The 18819-nt window shown below is 47.5% G+C and overlaps 1 protein-coding gene across 1 annotated transcript in view; it reads right to left on the reverse strand.

Annotated features, from left to right (window-relative positions):
* Nucleotides 1–13016, reverse strand: part of LOC116976151 (solute carrier family 22 member 2-like) — a 34246-nt gene extending 21230 nt beyond the window's left edge. Inside the window, exons 1-7 of the mRNA XM_033025759.1 lie at nucleotides 12575–13016; nucleotides 9038–9141; nucleotides 8791–8945; nucleotides 7716–7884; nucleotides 6352–6466; nucleotides 2563–2669; nucleotides 39–253 (exon numbers count right to left, since the gene is read on the reverse strand). Coding sequence (XP_032881650.1) covers nucleotides 39–253; nucleotides 2563–2669; nucleotides 6352–6466; nucleotides 7716–7884; nucleotides 8791–8945; nucleotides 9038–9141; nucleotides 12575–12970 — 1261 coding nt within the window. The 5' untranslated portion in view covers nucleotides 12971–13016. The remainder of the gene's footprint in view (nucleotides 1–38; nucleotides 254–2562; nucleotides 2670–6351; nucleotides 6467–7715; nucleotides 7885–8790; nucleotides 8946–9037; nucleotides 9142–12574) is intronic.
* Nucleotides 13017–18819: the final 5803 nt, after the last annotated feature.

The following is an 18819-nucleotide window of genomic DNA, read 5'->3' on the forward strand; positions in this document are numbered from 1 at the left end:
GCGGGTGTGAGAGTCGCAGTGGGTGACCCGTGACTCACCATCAGGGATGAGGACGGTCACCAGGCAGGTGACCCCCGCCAACAGGTTGCCCGCTGCAAAGGGCCAGCGACGGCCCACTCGATCGATGAGCAGCAGGATGATGACGGCTGAAGGGATCTCAATAAGTCCCGAGATGAAGAAGTTGAGGTAGATGTTCCCATCTATAATGCCCAAACGCAAGACCAGGCCGAGGTACACTATGGCACTGACAAACCTGAAAGGGAAGGAGCTTTGCAATTAGGAGAGACAATAAGAACTGCAAAAGCTGAAATCTTCACCTCCTGTCTACCTCACTGGAGACCTTTGAAATATCTTTAATCGGATTATAACTTGCACTAAATGTTGTACCCTTTATCCTTTATCTGTACACTGTGGCCAGCTTAATTGTAATCATGTATAGTCGTTTCTTTAACTGGGTAGCATGGAACCAAAGCTTTTCACTGACCTCGGTACGGGTGACAAGAATAAACTAATCTAAATGACGGCACAGTGGCGCAGTGGTAGAGTTGCTGCCTCACAGCGCCAGAGACCGGGGTTCATTCCTGACCTTGGGTGCTGTCTGTGTGTGTGGAGTTTGCACGTTCTCCCTGTGCGGGGATCGCTGGTCGGCGCTGAAGGGCCTGTTTCCGCGCTGTATCTCTAAACTAAACTAAACTAAATTAAACTAAACTAAACTAAACTAAGTGCTGGAGAGACATGGATTTCACGTTCATAATTCACTCAATGGAATAATGTATGCAGGACAGTGGAAGAATGACAAGGTAAGCAAGCAGACACAAGAAACTGCGGATGCTGGAATCTCAAGCAACTGGAGGAACTCAGTGGGTCTGGCAGCATCTGTGGAGGGAATGGACAGACATGTTTCGGGTCAGGATCCTCTTCAGACTGATGGAGTAGGGGGGAAGAAAGCTAGAAAAGGGAGGTGGGGGTGGGACAAAGCCTGGCAAGTGATAAGTGGAGGAAGGAACTGCAGACACTGGTTTAAACCAATGAGTGTGTGGCCCACACCATCCTGGCCACACACTCATTTCACCCCTGCCATCAGGAAGAAGGTACAGGGGCCTGAAAACTGTAATGTCCAGGTTCAAGAACAGCTTCTTCCCTACAGCCATCAGGCTATAAAACACTACAACCTCAAATAATCTCAGAACTACAATAGACTATTATTATCATAATAATAATAATAATAATAATAATAATAATAATAATAATAATAATAATTATTATTATTATTATTATTATTATTATACTACTATCGATTGTTTTTTGTGTGTACGTATGTGTGCGTGTATGTGTATATATACAGTATTTATATATATATATGTGTATGTACATGTGAGTATGTGTATATATACACACTAAACTTTTTATTTTCTCTCGTTTATAACATTGTTTACAACGTACTATGTTCACATATTCTGTTGTGCTGCTGCAAGTAAGAATCTCATTGTTCTATCTGGGACATATGACAATAAAACACTCTTGAATCTTGAAACTGAAGATAGACACAAAAAGCTGGAGTAACTCAGCGGGACCGGCAGCATCTCCGGAGAGAAGGTATGGGTGACGAGACCCTTCTTCAGACTGAAAGTCACGGGAAAGGGAAACGAGCGATATAGAAGATGATGTAGAGAGATAAAGAACAATGAATGAAAGATATGCAAAAAAGATGCAGGAGAGGAAGGGCGGGGGGGCGGGGGGGGGGGGGGGGGTGGGGTGATTGGCAGATGTGTGGAGTAAGTGACAAAGGCTAGAAGTGAAAATAAGGGTCAGATAAGAAGAGAAGAGGAGCTACCGCAATGATACCAGGATTAGGGGCTATTAGCTACAGAGAGACGTTAAACAGATTTGGATTGTTTTCTCTGGAATGCCAGAGCTTTCAGGGAGACCTGATAGAAGTATAAAAAATTATGAGGGACATAGATCGGGTCAGCAGTCAGAAGCTTTTTACCCAGGATGGGAAAAAATCTACGACTGGAGGGCATAGCTTTAAGTTGAGAGGGACAAAGTTTAAAGGGGATGTGCAGGGCAAGTGTGTTGCACAAAGGGTGGTGGATGCCTGGAACGCACTTCCAGTGGTGGTGGTGGTGGAAGCAAGTACAATTGTGCGTTTCTGGGGACTTTTGGTTAGACATATGGAAATGCAATGAATGGAGGGATATGGATCAGGTGCAGACAGATAAGAGATGGGCTGGCATCATGTCTAGCACAGACATTGTGGGCCGAAGGACCTGTTCTTGTGCTCTACTATTATATGAAATGTAAAGCCAGAGGGAGGGAGGGAGAGAGGGGGAAGGGGAGTGGGCGGGGGAGGAGAATATGCAGGGAATGGAGGGATATGGATCTCGGGCATGCAGATGAGATTAGTTTAACCTGGCATCATGTTCAGTATGAACATTGTGTGCTGAAAGGTCAAATGTGGACAAATGAGACTAGCTTAGATGGGGCTCTTGGTCGGCTTGGACAAGTTGGGCTGAAGGACCTGTTTTTTGTGTTGTATAACTCTGTGTAAAAAGATCTCACCAGTTGTACATCAGGATCAGAGTATGCTTCCTTATCTGAGGCGTTCTCACCAGGTCTGTGATCGAGGGACTCCTTAACTCATCCTCGGAATTGTCGATGTGGACTGCCTGCCGTAAAGAGAATCCCAAAATGATCAAGTGTCTTGGGAGGTCACCTTTGGATTAGTTAACTGTTCCATAGGATTGACACCAATTCAAACCATAAGCCGTAACTTAGAGCTATTATTATGTGCTTCTGCCATGTCAATGAATAGTTTCAGGATACGACAATTAAAATAATAATACAAAGTGCTGGAGTAACTCAGCGGGTCAGGCATCATCTTTAGCTTAGTTTAGAGAAACAGCTCGGAAACAGGGCCTTCGGCCCACCAAGTCCGTGCCGCCCATTAGAGACAAGGTACAATTATATCGAAGCCAATTAACTTACAAACATGCATATCTTTAGAGTTTATGAGGAAACCAGAGAGCCTGAAGAAAACCCACATGGTCACAGGGAGAACAACTCTGTACAGACAGCACCCGTCGTCAGGATTGAACCCAGGTCTCCGGTGCAGTAGCTGTGCCGCTTCACCACTGTGCCGTCCCTGGAAGACATGAATAGGCGTCGTTTTGTGTCAGGACCCTTCTTCAGACTGATGTACAATTGGTTAGATCTTTCTATGTAGACTCATACAGCACAGAGACAGGCCCTTTGGTCCAACTTGTTTATGCTGGCCAAGGTAGTCCCTGCAATCTCTTCCAGAGATGCTGCCTGGCCCGCTGAGTTACTGCAACACTTTATTTCTTTTTGTAAACCAGCATCTGCTGTTCCTTGTGTCATCTAATAATGACTGGTTTTGAAAAAGAACTCTCAAGACAGACTCATCAGTCTGAAGAAGGGTCATGACCCTAAATGTCGTCTGTCCATTCCCTCCACAGATGCCAGACCCACTGAGTTTCCCCAGCACTTTGTGCTTTGCTCAAGATTCCAGCATCTGCAGTTCCTTGTGCCTCACCAGACAGATGGGATTAGCAAGTTCTCAGAATTGCCTCAACTTGGCACTTTGGTCTAGACTTACAGTGGCATCACGATCATGTGTTGCATTCCTTGCAGGAGCAGGGATACAGTCTGTTGTTAGTGCCTTTGATTGTGGTCAGGAACCCACGTCCCTGCTTCTGGTGATCATCACAACCCAGGAGAGTACATGTGGTGGTGATGTCAGATGGAGCAAGTTCCCATTCTCATTCTCCCTGTCACCGTATGTGTTTCCACTGGGCGCTTCGGTTTCCTCCCACATCACAAAGACATGTGGGTTTGTAAGTGAATTGGCTTCTATAAATTGCCCCTGGTGTGATGGTGAGTCGTGGAATCTGGAGGGTAACGGTGGGAATATGGGGAGAATGTAGGGCGGCACAGTGGTGCAGTGGTAGTTGCTGCCTTATAGCACCAGAGACCTGGGTTCCACCGTGACCACGGATGCTGTCTCTGCGGAGCTTGGACGTTCTCCATTCTGACCGCGCGGGTTTTTTCCCGGTGCTCCAGTTTCCTCGCACATTCCAAAGACATGCAGGTTTGTAGGTTAATTGGCTTCTGTAAATTGTCCCGAGTGTGCAGGATAGAACACGTGTGAATGGTGATCGCTGGTCATCGTGGACTCAGTGGGCTGAAGAGCATATTTCCAGCTGTATCTCTGAACTAAACTCAAGTAAATTAAACTAAACTAAACTAAACTAAGAACAAGGGATCAATCTAAAATTAATATGGTGATGTAGTATTATAGGTTTTAGAGGCTTTTAGATAGACACATGTGTTTGCAGAGAATAGATGACTTGCAGGCAGAGGAGATTAGTTTAACTCAGCATCATGATCGCATGGACATTGAGGGCTGAAGAGCCTGTTCCTGTGCTGTACTGTTCTATGTTCCAGTGTCAATGGGTGGTCGATGGTCAGGGTGGGTTAAAGGACCCGTTTTGTACTGTATCTCTCTATGATTCGACGATGTCATTCCCCAATCTAGTACCACTACAATAAATCAAACTTTTCTATTTTGTTCCAACTAAAGTGGACACTCAATTTTTCCACATCTTCCACTGACTCCACTCTTTGAGCTGCCAGAGGAGGTAGTTGAGGTAGGTAAATAACAACCTTGAATAGACATTTGGACAGCTACATGGATAGGAAAGGTTTAGAAGGACATGGGCCAAAGGTGGGCAAATTGGACTAGTGTAGATAGGGTATCTTGGTCGGCATGGGCAAAGGTCCTGTTTCCGTGCTGTATGATGCTTTAAATGTGGCTAAGTTACATCTGGTCCCCATTTTCATATCATTGATATAGATTGTGTGGAGGTGGAATCTCAGCTCCAGTGTCACGCAAACTCCATGAGTGTGAGCCTCGCTAATCAAAATCACCCATCTAATCACCTTCTGTTTGGGATCCAATCCTCAATCTATGTCAAGGTATCACCCTGACCCCATGTGCTCTAAATTTTTTTGCCAAGTAGCTTGATGCTCAGGGCAAAGTCTTACGACCCTCTGGGCCTTCAAGAGTGGTGACGGACAGAGGAGAGGATCGATGCCAATGAGGAGGCTGGGGGCTAACCTGCTGCATCCTCGGTGGTGATCTGGTGATTCCGAGGTCGGCTGCAGGAGGCGAGTGGACGGCACATTCGTGGGTGAATGCGTCCATGGAGTGGGCCGCTGGAGGCCATGCAACAGCCAGGGAATCACTTTAATCAGACGCCGCTGGAGGCCCCACAGAGTTCAGTCGAGCATGCGGATCGGACGCGGCCTGCAGTGGCACAGAGCGGTGGTGCAGCTTGGGAGGACATCAATAACATTGCCGACCATTACAACTCCGACCCAGTGCCGCTGCCATGACCACAGCCCTTTATGGCCAGGTTACGATTCAATATTTTTCAGTACTTTGAAATTGAAGGGTACAAAATGGTGCCAGAAAATTGGCAACTCTTGAGCACTGCCTCAATGTAATCTACTCTCTTACATTCTTGTACTTGATAATGATTGAGCCTACGTATAGTAAGAATTGTATTGAATTGTATGCAAAAAATAATGTCACTATACCGAGGTACATTTGACAATGATGGTCCAATGGTATTTTATTATCACAAGTACCTATGTAACAATAAATTCCTTTTTTGCATACAATTCAATAAAACCTTTACTATTCAGAAGCACAATCATATTTACGTACAGAGTGTGAGAATCATGGTTTACACCGAGGCAGTAGGCAAGAGTCGCTGCGTTTTCGGCACCATTTGTGTAATAAAAGTCCAAATGTGTAATCTTAACTTGGCAGGAAAGGCCCGTTGCCCTGGCGCTGATATTGGGTCAGAGTTGCAAGGATCGACCTGGCGAGGTGTTGTTGTCAATGTCCTCCACAGCTGCTCCACTGCTCCGTGCTGCTGCTGCAGGCCACGTCTAATCCATGCGCTCGGCCTCTTGGAGCGGCTCCTGATCCAATTCAGCCCCAGGTTGCTGTATGGTCTCCGGCAACCCACTCCTCTGGCACCTCCACCCGGACACTGACCCGCAAACACGGCATCCCCTCACCACAAATGGTCACCGTGTAGCCTCCGTGCCCCAGGGTACCTCCCACAACCGACCTCGGCCCTCCTATGGGTGTGGCTATGGAAGGTGAGTTCCCAACCCCCTCACCAACACCGATCCTCTCCTCCATCCCATTGAACCATTGTAATAAGCTGCAGGTACCCATGGATTTGACCCCAGTCCAAGTCTGGACCAAGTGTGTAAAAAGTGATGTAAGGTGTGGACAACGGTGATGCCGGTCACCTCAATATTCATCGAGAAGCTCTTCTTGTTCTTCTTCGCAATCTTCTGCAGAATACTGACAGCCTCTTCTCTCCTCTTCCTCGACAGTAACCACCGGGGAGACTCTGGCAGCAGCCTGTGTTATATAGTCATAGAGTCATACAGCTCAGAAGCAGGCCCATCGGCCCATCTCATCCATGCCAACAAAGATGTCCCTCCTAAGCTAGTCTCATTTGCCTGTGTTTGGCCCACATCCCTCTAAATCTTTCCTATCCATGTACCTGTCAAAATGTGTTTTAAATGTTGTTATTGTATCTGCACAACTCCCTCTTCCGGCAGCTCGTCCCCTATACCCACCTCCCTCTGTGTAAAAAAGTTGCCCCTCAGTTCCTCTTAAATCTTTTCCAACTGATCTTAAATATATGTCCTCTGGTTCTTGATTCCCCAACTCTGGATAAAAGATAAAACTCTGCATTCACCCTGAGATGCTGTTCCTCTATGTCAGAATGAGGCTAAACACAAATTGGAGGAGCAGCATCTCATATTTCGCTTGGGCAGCTTATGTGGTATGATATTGATTTCTCTCACTTCAGGTAGCCCCGGCATTTCCTTCGCTCTACCCTCCCCCACCCAAGTCGCACTAGCTTCTCATTTTCACCCGACAAACTGCTAACAATGGCCCGTTTACTTTATCATGGTTATATTTTGCATATCTTTCATTCATTGATCTTTATCTCTCCACATCACCATCTATATCTCTCGTTTCCATTATCTCTAACCAGCCTGAAGAAGGGTCTCGACCCGAAACATCACCCATTCCTTCTCTCCAGAGATGTTGCCTGTCCTGCTGAGTTACTGCAGCTTTTTGTGTCTATCTTCTATACTCAATACTCTGACTGATGAAGGCCAATGTGCTGGATGCCTTCTTGACTACCCTATTGACATGATGACTACCCTATCTACCTGGTAAATTTAACTCGTAAATTTTCACTACACTCCTTGCACTTGAATGGCATTCTGCCTGTAGCAGTATGCCCGAAACTGAACACAATTCCAAATGTGGCCTCATCAACCTGTTGTACATCTGAGAAATAACCTCCCAACTTCTATACTCACACTAATACATGCCAATATGCTGAAAGTCTTCTTGACCACCCTATCTACCTGTGATGCCACTTTCAAGGAACTATGTACCTGCACTCCTAAATCCCTCTGCTCTGCAACACTCCCCAGTGCCCTGCCCTGCCATTCACTGTGTTGGTCCTGCCCTGGTTTGCCTTCCCAAAATGCAACACCTCGTACGTATCTGTGATTACCAAACAGCTGTGTGTTGCCTCCACAACACTGACTCGCACGCACAACCGAGCAGTAATGATGGACTTTACCAATAGTAGACCAGGAATACGAAGTTCGGGACAGTGGTCACCAGTTGCAGGTTCCTCCAGGAGGGAACAAAGTAAGCGATTGCAGAAAGGAACATCATCCCAAAGCTGAAACACATCTGGATTGCAATCCCCACTGTTCGTCTGTGCTCCAGTCCAACCATTTCAGAAACTAAAGGTTGGGTGAAAATAAACATATTTCAGGATCTTCAAAGGCAACTTCCTGCACCAAACATTCCCACAGCAAGATACACCAGGTCTCCTCTCATTTCCCCTCCATCAACCCCCCCACATCCCCCCCTCCACCCCTCCACCCCCCCCCCCCCCCCCCCCCCCCCATCCCCCCCTCCCACCCCCCCCCCCCCCCTTCCCCCCTACAGAGGGATCTTGGGATCCGGGTCCATAACTCCATGAAAGTGGCACGCAAGTAGATAGAGTGGTAAAGAAGGCATATGGTATGCTTGCCTTCATCAGTTGGGGCATTGAGTATAAGAGTCATGAAGAAATGTTGCAGATTTAAAGCACTTTGGTTAGGCTGCATTTCGATTATTGCACGCAGTTCCATTACAGGAAGGATGTGGAGTTTCTGAAGAGGATGTAGAGGAAGTTTGGAAGAATGATGCCTGGATTAAGGGGGTATTAACTAGAAGGAGAGATTGGACAAAATTGTATTGTTTTCTCTGGAACGTCGGAAGCTGAGGGGAAGCTTGATAGAATATACAAACTTATGAGAGGCATAGCTAGGATAGATGGTCAGAACCTTTCTCCCAGGGAGGAAATAGGACTGCAGTCAGGCTCTTAAGCAGTTTAAGCAGCTTAACGACAATCTGCCATAGACACTAACAGCAAGGCATAATAAAATATGTTCACCAGCACCTTCTTGTCTACAAAAAAAACAGTGCTCACAAGAAGTGGCCTAGAGCTCTCTGAAGACCTGGTCTCTGCGTACATGCGCCTCGCTGCAACCTATACCCAAGTTAACAGACATCTTTCAGATCCACTGTCTGGTTTTGACCAGTGTCGGGATGTAACTACATTGTTAAGTACTCAACACCAGAGAGAGAAAGGAGAAGCTTACTCAAGACATAGCCACCAAGCCAACCTCCCTTGCTGAATAGTCCTTGCAGGGTGCGGAGGATGATAAACCAAATGTAATTTGGAGCAAAAGCTACGGCCACTCCTGCCACCGAGGTCGCAAGGTTAGAAATCATGAAGCTGAGCTTCCTACCATATCTACAAGAAATAAAGGGAAACGGTGCTATTTAAAATAGACACACACTGTTGAATATCACAGTCCATTTTATGCCGATGAGATTGATACGTACATGTCTGCTGCAAAACCTAAGAATATTGTTCCAATCATAAATCCCAGATTCAGGCAAGCTTGGGCTAGATCCACCTTCCAGGCATTTGCACACACAAGTCCGAACTGTACAACCCATGGAGTAGATAAACACAACAACATAACGTTAATATTCTGCACGTTCTCGTTCGCACACAGAGTCTTACAACACGGAAATAGGCCCTTCGGCCCAACTCGTTCATGCCCCATCTAAGCTAGTCCCACCTGCCCATATTTGGCCCATACCCTTCTAAACTTTTCCCATCAATGTACCTGTCCAAATGCCTTTTAAACGTTACAGTCCCTGCCTCAACTGCTTGGCAGCTCGTTCTATATATCCACCACCCTCTACATGAAAATGTTGTCCCCCAGTTTCATATTAAATCTAGCCCCTCTCACCTTAAACCTATGTCCTCTTGTTTTTAATTCTCACCCTATCTATTTGGGACGACAGATGGCACAATGGGCTAAGTGTTCGGCTGGCAACCGGAAGGTAGCCGGTTCGAATCCCGCTTGGAGTGCATACTGTCGTTGTGTCCTTGGGCAAGACACTTCACCCACCTTTGCCTGTGTGTGAATGTGTGTGAGTGATTGGTGGTGGTCGGAGGGGCCGTAGGCGCAGATTGGCAGCCACGCTTCCGTCAGTCTACCCCAGGGCAGCTGTGGCTACAGAAGTAGCTTACCACCACCGAGTGTGACAGAGGAGTGAATGAATAATGCGATGTAAAGCGCCTTGAGTATTAGAAAGGCGCTATATAAATCCCATCCATTATTATTATTATTATCTATTTCTCTCATGAATTTATACACTTCTCTAACATCATCCCTCAGCCTTCTGTGCTCCGAGGAATAAAGTCCCCTCCTGCCCAACATTCAGGCCTTCGTGCCTTGGCAACATCCTTGCAAATATTCTTGGCACTCTTCCCAGCTTAATGACATCCTTCCTATAACATAGTAATCAAAATTGCTTAATTATTGTTAAGCTTGATTCTGTTTGTCCTCGAGTCCTGACCACATCCTTCTTTGCACTCTTTCCAGTTTCTGAGTGTTAATATTCTACTTTTCTTGAAAAAACTTAACAGACTCTGTCCTAGATAATGGCTTTGGGTCACATTCTCAACACCACCGAACCAAAACTCTTCATTGAAGTTTAATTTATCAAATTCTTTTTAGGATTAACACTAGACGCAGGATCAGCTTCTTCCCCAGTTTTCAGGCTTCCGAACGGTTCTTCCATAGGCTAGGATACTGTTCCGATTCATCTCTACCCCATGCGGAAATTGGACTTTGTCTCTGGAACTGATGCACGACAATGTTGAGAACTATATTCTGCACTCTGTATCTTCCCCTTTATCTAATGTGCTTGAGTTTAGCTTGATTGTTTTTATGTATACTGTTATCTGATCCGATTTGATAACACACAAAACAAAGCTTGTGACTGCACTTCGGTACTCGTGACCATAATAAATCTAAAGGGTCTCGGCCTGAAACGTCACCCGTTCCTTCTCTTCAGAGATGCTGCCTGGCCCACTGAGTTACTTCAGCTTTTTGTGTCTATCTAAATCTAAACCTTGACCAGTAGACAGCCATGATCATATTGAAAGGTGGTGCAGGCTCGAAGGGCCGAATGGCCTACTCCTGCACCTATTTTCTATGTTTCTATGTCCCCAAATATAGAATTTCCTCCACTTTCTGTCAGGTCTACTTTTAACAAAAATGATGGCAGGAACAAATCTGCCGCATCAATCCCCCTCATGATTTTATACACCTCTATAAGGTCACCCCTCAGCTTCTTTCTCCTCAGATGCTGACATACCTGCTGAATAATTGCACTTTTATACCTGCCCCTGTGTTGGGCTGGTCTAGAGCTTAGAGGAGGATCCAGACTAAATTTGGCGACTTCAAGAGAGTAAAGAGTGTTTATTTCTCACGTGCACCAGCAATGGAACAAAAAAAACGTTATTCGCTCCATCTTAACAGGCCCGTTATCACAATAACACACAGATAAATATGTAATTGTCAATAATCCCCAAAAATTAAAACAAAGTAGCCATAAGAGTGTAAAACCAAAGTCTGTGCTGTATTAATTTATTTAATATAAATGAATGTTTATAAAAACAAGTAGAGGATATTTATATGAATGTTGCCAGGACTTGAGGTGCTGAGCTATAACAAGAAGTTGCACAGGCTAGGACTTTATTCCTTAGAGAGCAGGAGGCTGACGGATGATCTTATAAAGGTGTCTAAGATCATGAGGGGAATAGACCATAAGACTGGGAACAGAATTAGTCCATTCAGCCAATCAAGTCTACTCCGCCATTCAACCATGGCTGATGACTATTTCCCTCTCAGCCCCATTCATAGATAGTGTGAATGCTCTGGTCTTTTAACCAGAGTAGGGAATCAAGAACTTCACTATATAAGTTTCAGGTGAGAACCATTTGACCGCATTTGGCCCATATCCCTCTAAAACGTTCCTATCGATTTACCTGTCCACGAGTCTTTCCAATGTTGTTATAGTACTTGCCTCCTCTGGCAGCTCGTTATTATATCTCCACCCTCTGTGTGAAAAGTTGCTCTTCAGGTTTCTATATAATCTTTCCCCTCTCACCTTAAAACTATGTCCTCTGATTCTTGATTTCCCAACTCTGGAAGAAAAGACTATGCATTCACCCTATCTATTCTCCTTGTGATTCTATACACATCTATAAGGTCACCCCTCAGCCTCCTGCGCCCCAAGGAGCCCATTAAATTTTGCAAGTGGTTACAAGCTGGGACCTCGAGACAATGGGGTAGAGATGAATTGATCAGTACCCTAGCTTGTGCAAGGATAGAAACATAGAAACATAGAAAATAGGTGCAGGAGTAGGCCATTCGGTCCTTTGAGCCTGCACCGCCATTCAATATGACCATGGCTGATCATCCAACTCATTATCCAGTACCTGCCTTCTCTCCATACCCCCTGATCCCTTTAGCCACAAGGGCCACATCTAACTCCCTCTTAAATATAGCCAATGAACTGGCCTCAACTACCTTCTGTGGCAGAGAATTCCAGAGATTCACCACTCTCTGTGTAAAAAATGTTTTTCTCATCTCCGTCCTAAAAGATTTCCCCTTTATCCTTAAACTGTGACCCCTTGTCCTGGACTTCCCCAACATCGGGAACAATCTTCCTGCATCTAGCCTGTCCAACCCCTTGCGAATTTTGTAAGTTTCTATAAGATCCCCCCACAATCTTCTAAATTCTAACGAGTACTGAGTCTATCCAGTCTTTCTTCATATGAAAGTCCTGCCATCCCAGGAATCACTGGTGAACCTTCTCTGTACTCCCTCTATGGCAAGAATGTCCTTCCTCAGATTAGGAGACCAAAATCCTAATCTGGATTTCCTAATAATGAGGAGGATGGATCTCCGTGCACCAGAGTATCGCTGTGCATGCACAGGACGGCCAGGTGCATGCATGGTAGCATGCATTCTCTTGGCTTGCACCAGCAGGGTCCCCGCCGCCCTGCAGCCTTACCTCGGTGACGATGCTGGGGTGCGAGCCCTCCTCGAACACCCAGCCGTCGTGGCAGGAGGTGAGGGGCAGCATAGTCGAGGCGTTGGGCAGGAAGGAGAGGGGGCTGTCACAGCGGCCGGCTGCCGTCCACTCCCACTGCACATCGTAGCGGCGGCAGCGGCTGTCAGCGGGCGGCACGGTGTAGTTGCGCTCCTGCTCCTGCGACCATCCGCAGCTGGCCCTCAGCTCAGACGCCCCGGGGCTGCGGCACCAGTGCTCGGGTGTGACGGCCAGAAACACAATCCCCACGTACAGGGGGGAGAACATGGACGAACAGATGCACAACAGCAGGAAGATTGTCTTCTGGAAGGGCCCGAAGCTTCCGGCTTCTTCTAGCAGGTTGTCGAACGTGGTCATGTCTCCTCAGCCCTGGAGATCCCCCTGGCACCAGTGAATATGTCAGCCACACTGTTGCAGGCAGATCAAAGGTCTTCCGTGTCTGTGTTAGTACTTGAGTTAATAAATAAAGGACTTACACAGCCCCAGTTCATGACACAGACCAGACCTGACTCCCCACCATTGACTTCATCTGGACTCCATCTAGAAGTCAGGCAGGATTGCCCTCTCTCCCCAGTCTTGTTCATCTGTTACATAGAAACATAGAAAATAGGTGCAGGAGTAGGCCATTCGGCCCTTCGAGCCTGCACCGCCATTCAATATGATCATGGCTGATCATCCAACTCAGTATCCTGTACCTGCCTTCTCTCCATACCCCCTGATACCTTTAGCCACAAGGGCCACATCTAACTCCCTCTTAAATATAGCCAATGAACTGGCCTCAGCTACCTTCTGTGGCAGAGAGTTCCAGAGATTCACCACTCTCTGTGTGAAAAATGTTTTTCTCATCTTGGTCCTAAAGGATTTCCCCTTTATCCTTAAACTGTGACCCCCTTGTCCTGGACTTCCCCAACATCGGGAACAATCTTCCTGCATCTAGCCTGTCCAACCCCTTAAGAATTTTGTACGTTTCTATAAGATACCCCCTTAATCTTCTAAAATCTAGCGAGTACAAGCCGAGTCTATCCAGTCTTTCTTCATATAAAAGTCCTGACATCCCAGGAATCAGTCTGGTGAACCTTCTCTGTACTCCCTCTATGGCAAGAATGTCTTTCCTCAGATTTGGAGACCAAAACTGTACGCAATACTCCAGGTGTGGTCTCACCAAGACCCTGTACAACTGCAGTAGAACCTCCCTGCTCCTATACTCAAATCCTTTTGCTATGAATGCTAACATACCATTCGCTTTCTTTACTGCCTGCTGCACCTGAATGCCTGCTTGCTTTCAATGACTGGTGTACCATGACACCCAGGTCTCGTTGCATCTCCCCTTTTCCTAATCGGCCACCAATTGGCTGTTGTATGGAGCCTTTTGCCGAGTCGATCAGGAAGGATGAGCAGTGAGCAGTGACATTGCCAGATAGTGGGGGCACTCAGGTCAAAACCTCCCTGTACATGGATGATGTCGCCATCTTCTGCTCGGATCCAGGGTCGGTCCGCAGATTGATCAGCGTCTGCGACCAGTTTGAGTCGGCCACGGGAGCCAGGGTGAACCGCAGGAAGAGCGAGGCCATGCTCTTTGGCAACTGGCTCGACCGATCTTCCATCCCCATCACCATCAAGCCTGACTTCTTGAAGGTGCTGGGGATCTGGTTCGGGGGAGCTGACGCTTGTGACAAGAATTAGCTGGAGCGGATAGCCAAGTTGGGGAAGAAGCTGGAGCTGTGGAGCAACACTCCCTCTCTGCACCTCTCTGCATCTCCCTCTCCCTTCTGCAGTTGTACAGAGCCCTAGTGAGACCACACCTGGAGTATTGTGTGCAGTTTTGGTCCCCTAATTTGAGGAAGGACATTCTTGCTATTGAAGGAGTGCAGTGGAGGTTTACAAAGTTAATTCCCGGGATGGCAGGACTGTCATATGCTGAGAGAATGGAGCAGCTGGGCTTGTACACTCTGGAGTTTAGAAGGATGAGAAGGGATCTCATTGAAACATATAAGATTGTTAAGGGTTTGGACACGCTAGAGGCAGGAAACATCCGGTAGGCGGCGCGACTCTCGTCTGCAGCGGCCTCTGCAGTCCGTCTGCGTTTTTATTATTTTATGTCTATGTTTTTATGTAGTTTTTGTTATTTTTGTTGGGGTATGTGTGTGGGGGGGTTGGGGGTAACTTTTAAATCTCTCCCTGCACGGGAGACCCGACCTTTTCTTTGTCGGGTCTCCGTTGTCGTTGGGGCTGCAACGAGGAGCGGCCTCCAACAGGAAGACCGGGGGCTGTGGTGCTGACTACTCACCTCACCGTCGCGGAGCTGGCCGAGTCCAGAGCGGGTGTAGCTGTGGTGGACGCTGCTGCGGCCCGACCCCGGAGATTCGGTGGCTGCAACTGCGGGTTTGGCGGGCGGCGGCACCGGGAGCCCGCGGGTCCCTGGAGGGAGCCCGCTTTTCGGGGCTTCCGCAGCGGCAACTTCTCCCGCCCGAGTTGCGGGGTTGAAGAGCTCCTGGAGCGGGGCCTTACACCATTGCCCCGCGCGGCTTGGAATGGCCGCGGGTCTCTGCGAGCGCACGCCGGGGGCTCTAACACCAAGACCCGGTGCGCGACCTTGCATTACCCGGCGTGGCTTTAATGGCCACGGGACAATCGCCATCGCCCGCCGGGGGCTTTGACTTTGACTCTGACATCGGGGGGGGAGAGTGCAGTGGAGAGAGAAGTTTTTTTGGCCTTCCATCACAGCAATGTGATGGATGTTTATGTAAATTATGTTGTGTCTTGGGTCTATTTGTTTGTAATGTATGGCTGCAGAAACGGCATTTCGTTTGGACCTCAAGGGGTCCAAATGACAATAAATTGAATTGTAATTGTAATTGTAATTGTAATGTTCCCGATGTTGGGGGAGTCGAGAAACAGGGGCCACAGTTTAAGAATAAGGAGTAAGCCATTTTGAACGGAGACGGGGAAACACTTTTTCTCACAGAGAGTGGTGAGTCTGTGGAATTCTCTGCCTCAGAGGGCGGTGGAGGCAGGTTCTCTGGATGCTCTCAAGAGAGAGCTAGATAGGGCTCTTAAAAATAGCGGAGTCAGGGAATGTAGGGAGAAGGCAGGAACGGGGTACTGATTGGGGATGATCAGCCATGATCACATTGAATGGCGGTGCTGGCTCGAACGGCCGAATGGCCTACTCCTGCACCTATTGTCTATTTTCTATTGTCTCTATAATGGGAAAAGATCTGGTCATCAGGTGTGAGGTGCTCTCGGGGCTGCTGTACTTGGCGCGAGTGTGGCCTGTCCCTCCCTCCTCCTCCACAGGGATCACCCGGGTCGTCTTCCAGTTCATCTGGGGGTCGAGGATGGACCGGGTGCGACGGGCCACAATGCACAAGTCGGCAGACAAAGGGTGTAAATGAGTGCCCAACGTCGCCCTCACCCTGATGGCCACCTTCGTGTGTGGCTGCATCAGGCGGAGCGTAGAGCCAATGCACGTGGGCACCAACAAGGCATTGTTCACCCCCACATAGAGACACCGTGTACATTGTAACACTGGATACAGAGACACCGTGTACATTGTAACACTGGATACAGAGACACCGTGTACACTCTATCACTGGATACAGAGGCACCGTGTACACTGTAACACTGGATACAGAGGCACCGTGTACACTGTATCACTGGATACAGAGACATCGTGTACACTGTAACACCGGATGTGGGAAATTATAGATTATGGCAAATTCACCACGTCCGTGGTTTTCAGCCCAACAAGAAACATCAACAGAATGACATTGAATTAGATTTCTGAAGACTGAGTCTAGCAGAACCGTAGGCACGGCAACAGCACGGTAAATCATTTCTCTGGTTAGGTACTCTATTAATGAGAGTGAAATGGAGTTCATTGCATCCAATGGATGTCAAACCTGACAGTTCAAATTCCATTTTAAGTCAACCACAACTCTAATTCAATTTAGTTTTAGTTTTTATTTAGTTTTAGAGATACATTGCGGAAACAGGCCCTTCGGCCCACCGGGCAAATTTAATTCAGAGAAGTGCAAGGTGTTACATTTTAGGAAGTCAACCTAGAGCAGGGCCTTGACAGTGAATGATAAAGCACAGGAGGATGGTCTTCAGCTATCGCAACTGCCCACGGCTTCTGCTCCCTCACCCATTCTTCCTTCAGACCGGATGGTCAGCTCTAGATTCCCACTGGGTCAGTAGCACAGAAGCTGGACCTTCGGCCCAACAAATCTATGTTGTCTATCAATCAGCCATTTGAATTACTATTTTGTTCTCTCCATGTTCCCTTCACCACCCCTCTCCCTTCTCTCACCACTGAATTGTCTGAAAAAGTATCTCACCGTGTTTAATAGTCCCTTTCTGAACAATTTGAAGAGGAAATAGAATTTATTTGTCAAACGCTCCAGATACAAACCAGAACAATGGAAATCTTGCTTGCTGCTTTTCAATCGCATTATAAGCAACAACAACAAATAAACTATCAGCGATTCTAAGTAAACCAGTCCATGAGAGAGCAAAAAAAATCAAAGTATCTCGAACAACCATAACAGTGCGAAGTCCTTAGTAAGTTGTTCGATGCTGAGTTATTTTGTCTGCTCGACTGCAAAATCTCCTCTAGGTATGCCCCGCTTTGAAGTTCCCCTGACGAGAGGTCTGCAACACCCTCTCTCGCTGCTCCCCTTCTGATTCCTCTACTCTCCAGCTCCTTGATCATCGTCTGCTTTGGTCCATCATTTTCACACCTTACAGGGCCTGTCCCACTTGGCATCATTTGCGCGTCACACAGGTGGCAAGCGAGGATTTTGAGCATCCCAAAATCCTGGGGCGCCGCGCGCTACCGCACGTCACTGCATGCGCCACCATGCCTCACCACGCGCCATGCAGGCCAAACAATTTTTAGGATGTCGCGTAAATGACGCACAAATGACCCAAGTGGGACAGGCCCTTACCCTTCCATATCTCCAGTTTCCCTCTCACCTGACTCTCAGTTTGAAGAAGGGTCTCGACCCAAAATTTCACCCATTCCTACTATCCAGAGTTGCTGTCTGTCCCACTGAGTTACTCCAGCATTTTGTGTCTATCTTCGGTGTACACCAACATCTGCAGTTCCTTCCTACACACTATCTGTCCCTGGATGTGGCCAACGTTGCTCTCATGAAAGGTCAGGTCATCATTTACTCCATTGGCCTTCAGCGGGTGTCCAGTAAAGAACACACGTGTAGGATCTATTGAATCCCACAGCAGAAAGCAAAGAACAAGCGACACTTAGCTGAGCCAGACACCTTGTGTCACGTTTATTCCGGAAGCCCCTTTTACCAATATTCTCACCAATCATAATCCATGTGTTGATGACCAATTAGTGCATCTGACGGAGTTGTTATTGAGTTCTTGTGGCTGGACCTTCTCGTGAGGTTGCTGACGAGTTGCCAGCGATGACAGGCTGTATCAAAACCAACGTGGGCGTGAATGCTCCACAGTTCCCCCTTCAGCCACCGAGCCATACAAGGTGGTGACTGCCTGGCTTTGTTCTGCCCAGCACTGGTCTGGTGGTTGATTTTACGGCCTGATCTTGTTTGGTACTGCAGTGTGGGAGGCCTTTGAGTGGAAGTGTTCAGTGGATGAGGTAGTCGGTCGGTTCTCGACGTATGCTGGCTTTAACCAGTCAACGGATACGGTGTCAGTTTTTCCATTCAGAAAGATCACAAAACGTTTGGGTGGGCATTGGATGACTTGGTACTGGCCGTCGTATGCTTGCTGAAGAGGTCAGCGGACAGCATCATGTCGGACCAAAACATGTGTGCAGCGTTGGAGGTCAGCAGGCATGTAGACCATTGCAGGTGTCGGTGTTGGCCTGAGTAGCTGCATAGTTCACTGGAATCGATCGACATACCTGCTTGGATCATAGGATCTGTCTGTGGGGATTGGTTAGACAAATTCGCCGGGCAGCTTCACAGTTGTGCCTTAAACCATTTCCGCCGATGAACATCCTAGGTCTGCTTTCACCGCCGTACGAATGCCAAGCAGAACCAGAGGCAACCGTTCACTCCAGTTCGACGCATCGACCTCCGGCTGCCAGAGCGGCTTGCAACTGGGGATGGAACCGTTCAATCAGGCCGTTCGCTTGTGAATGATACGCAGTCGTTCAATTCCGGTTCGTACCCAAGAGGTCGGTTAGTGTTTGAAACAGCGCAGACTCGAATTGCGGT

The sequence above is a fragment of the Amblyraja radiata genome, chromosome 8 (genome assembly GCF_010909765.2).
Source record: "Amblyraja radiata isolate CabotCenter1 chromosome 8, sAmbRad1.1.pri, whole genome shotgun sequence".
In the NCBI taxonomy this organism is placed as follows: Eukaryota; Metazoa; Chordata; class Chondrichthyes; order Rajiformes; family Rajidae; genus Amblyraja; species Amblyraja radiata.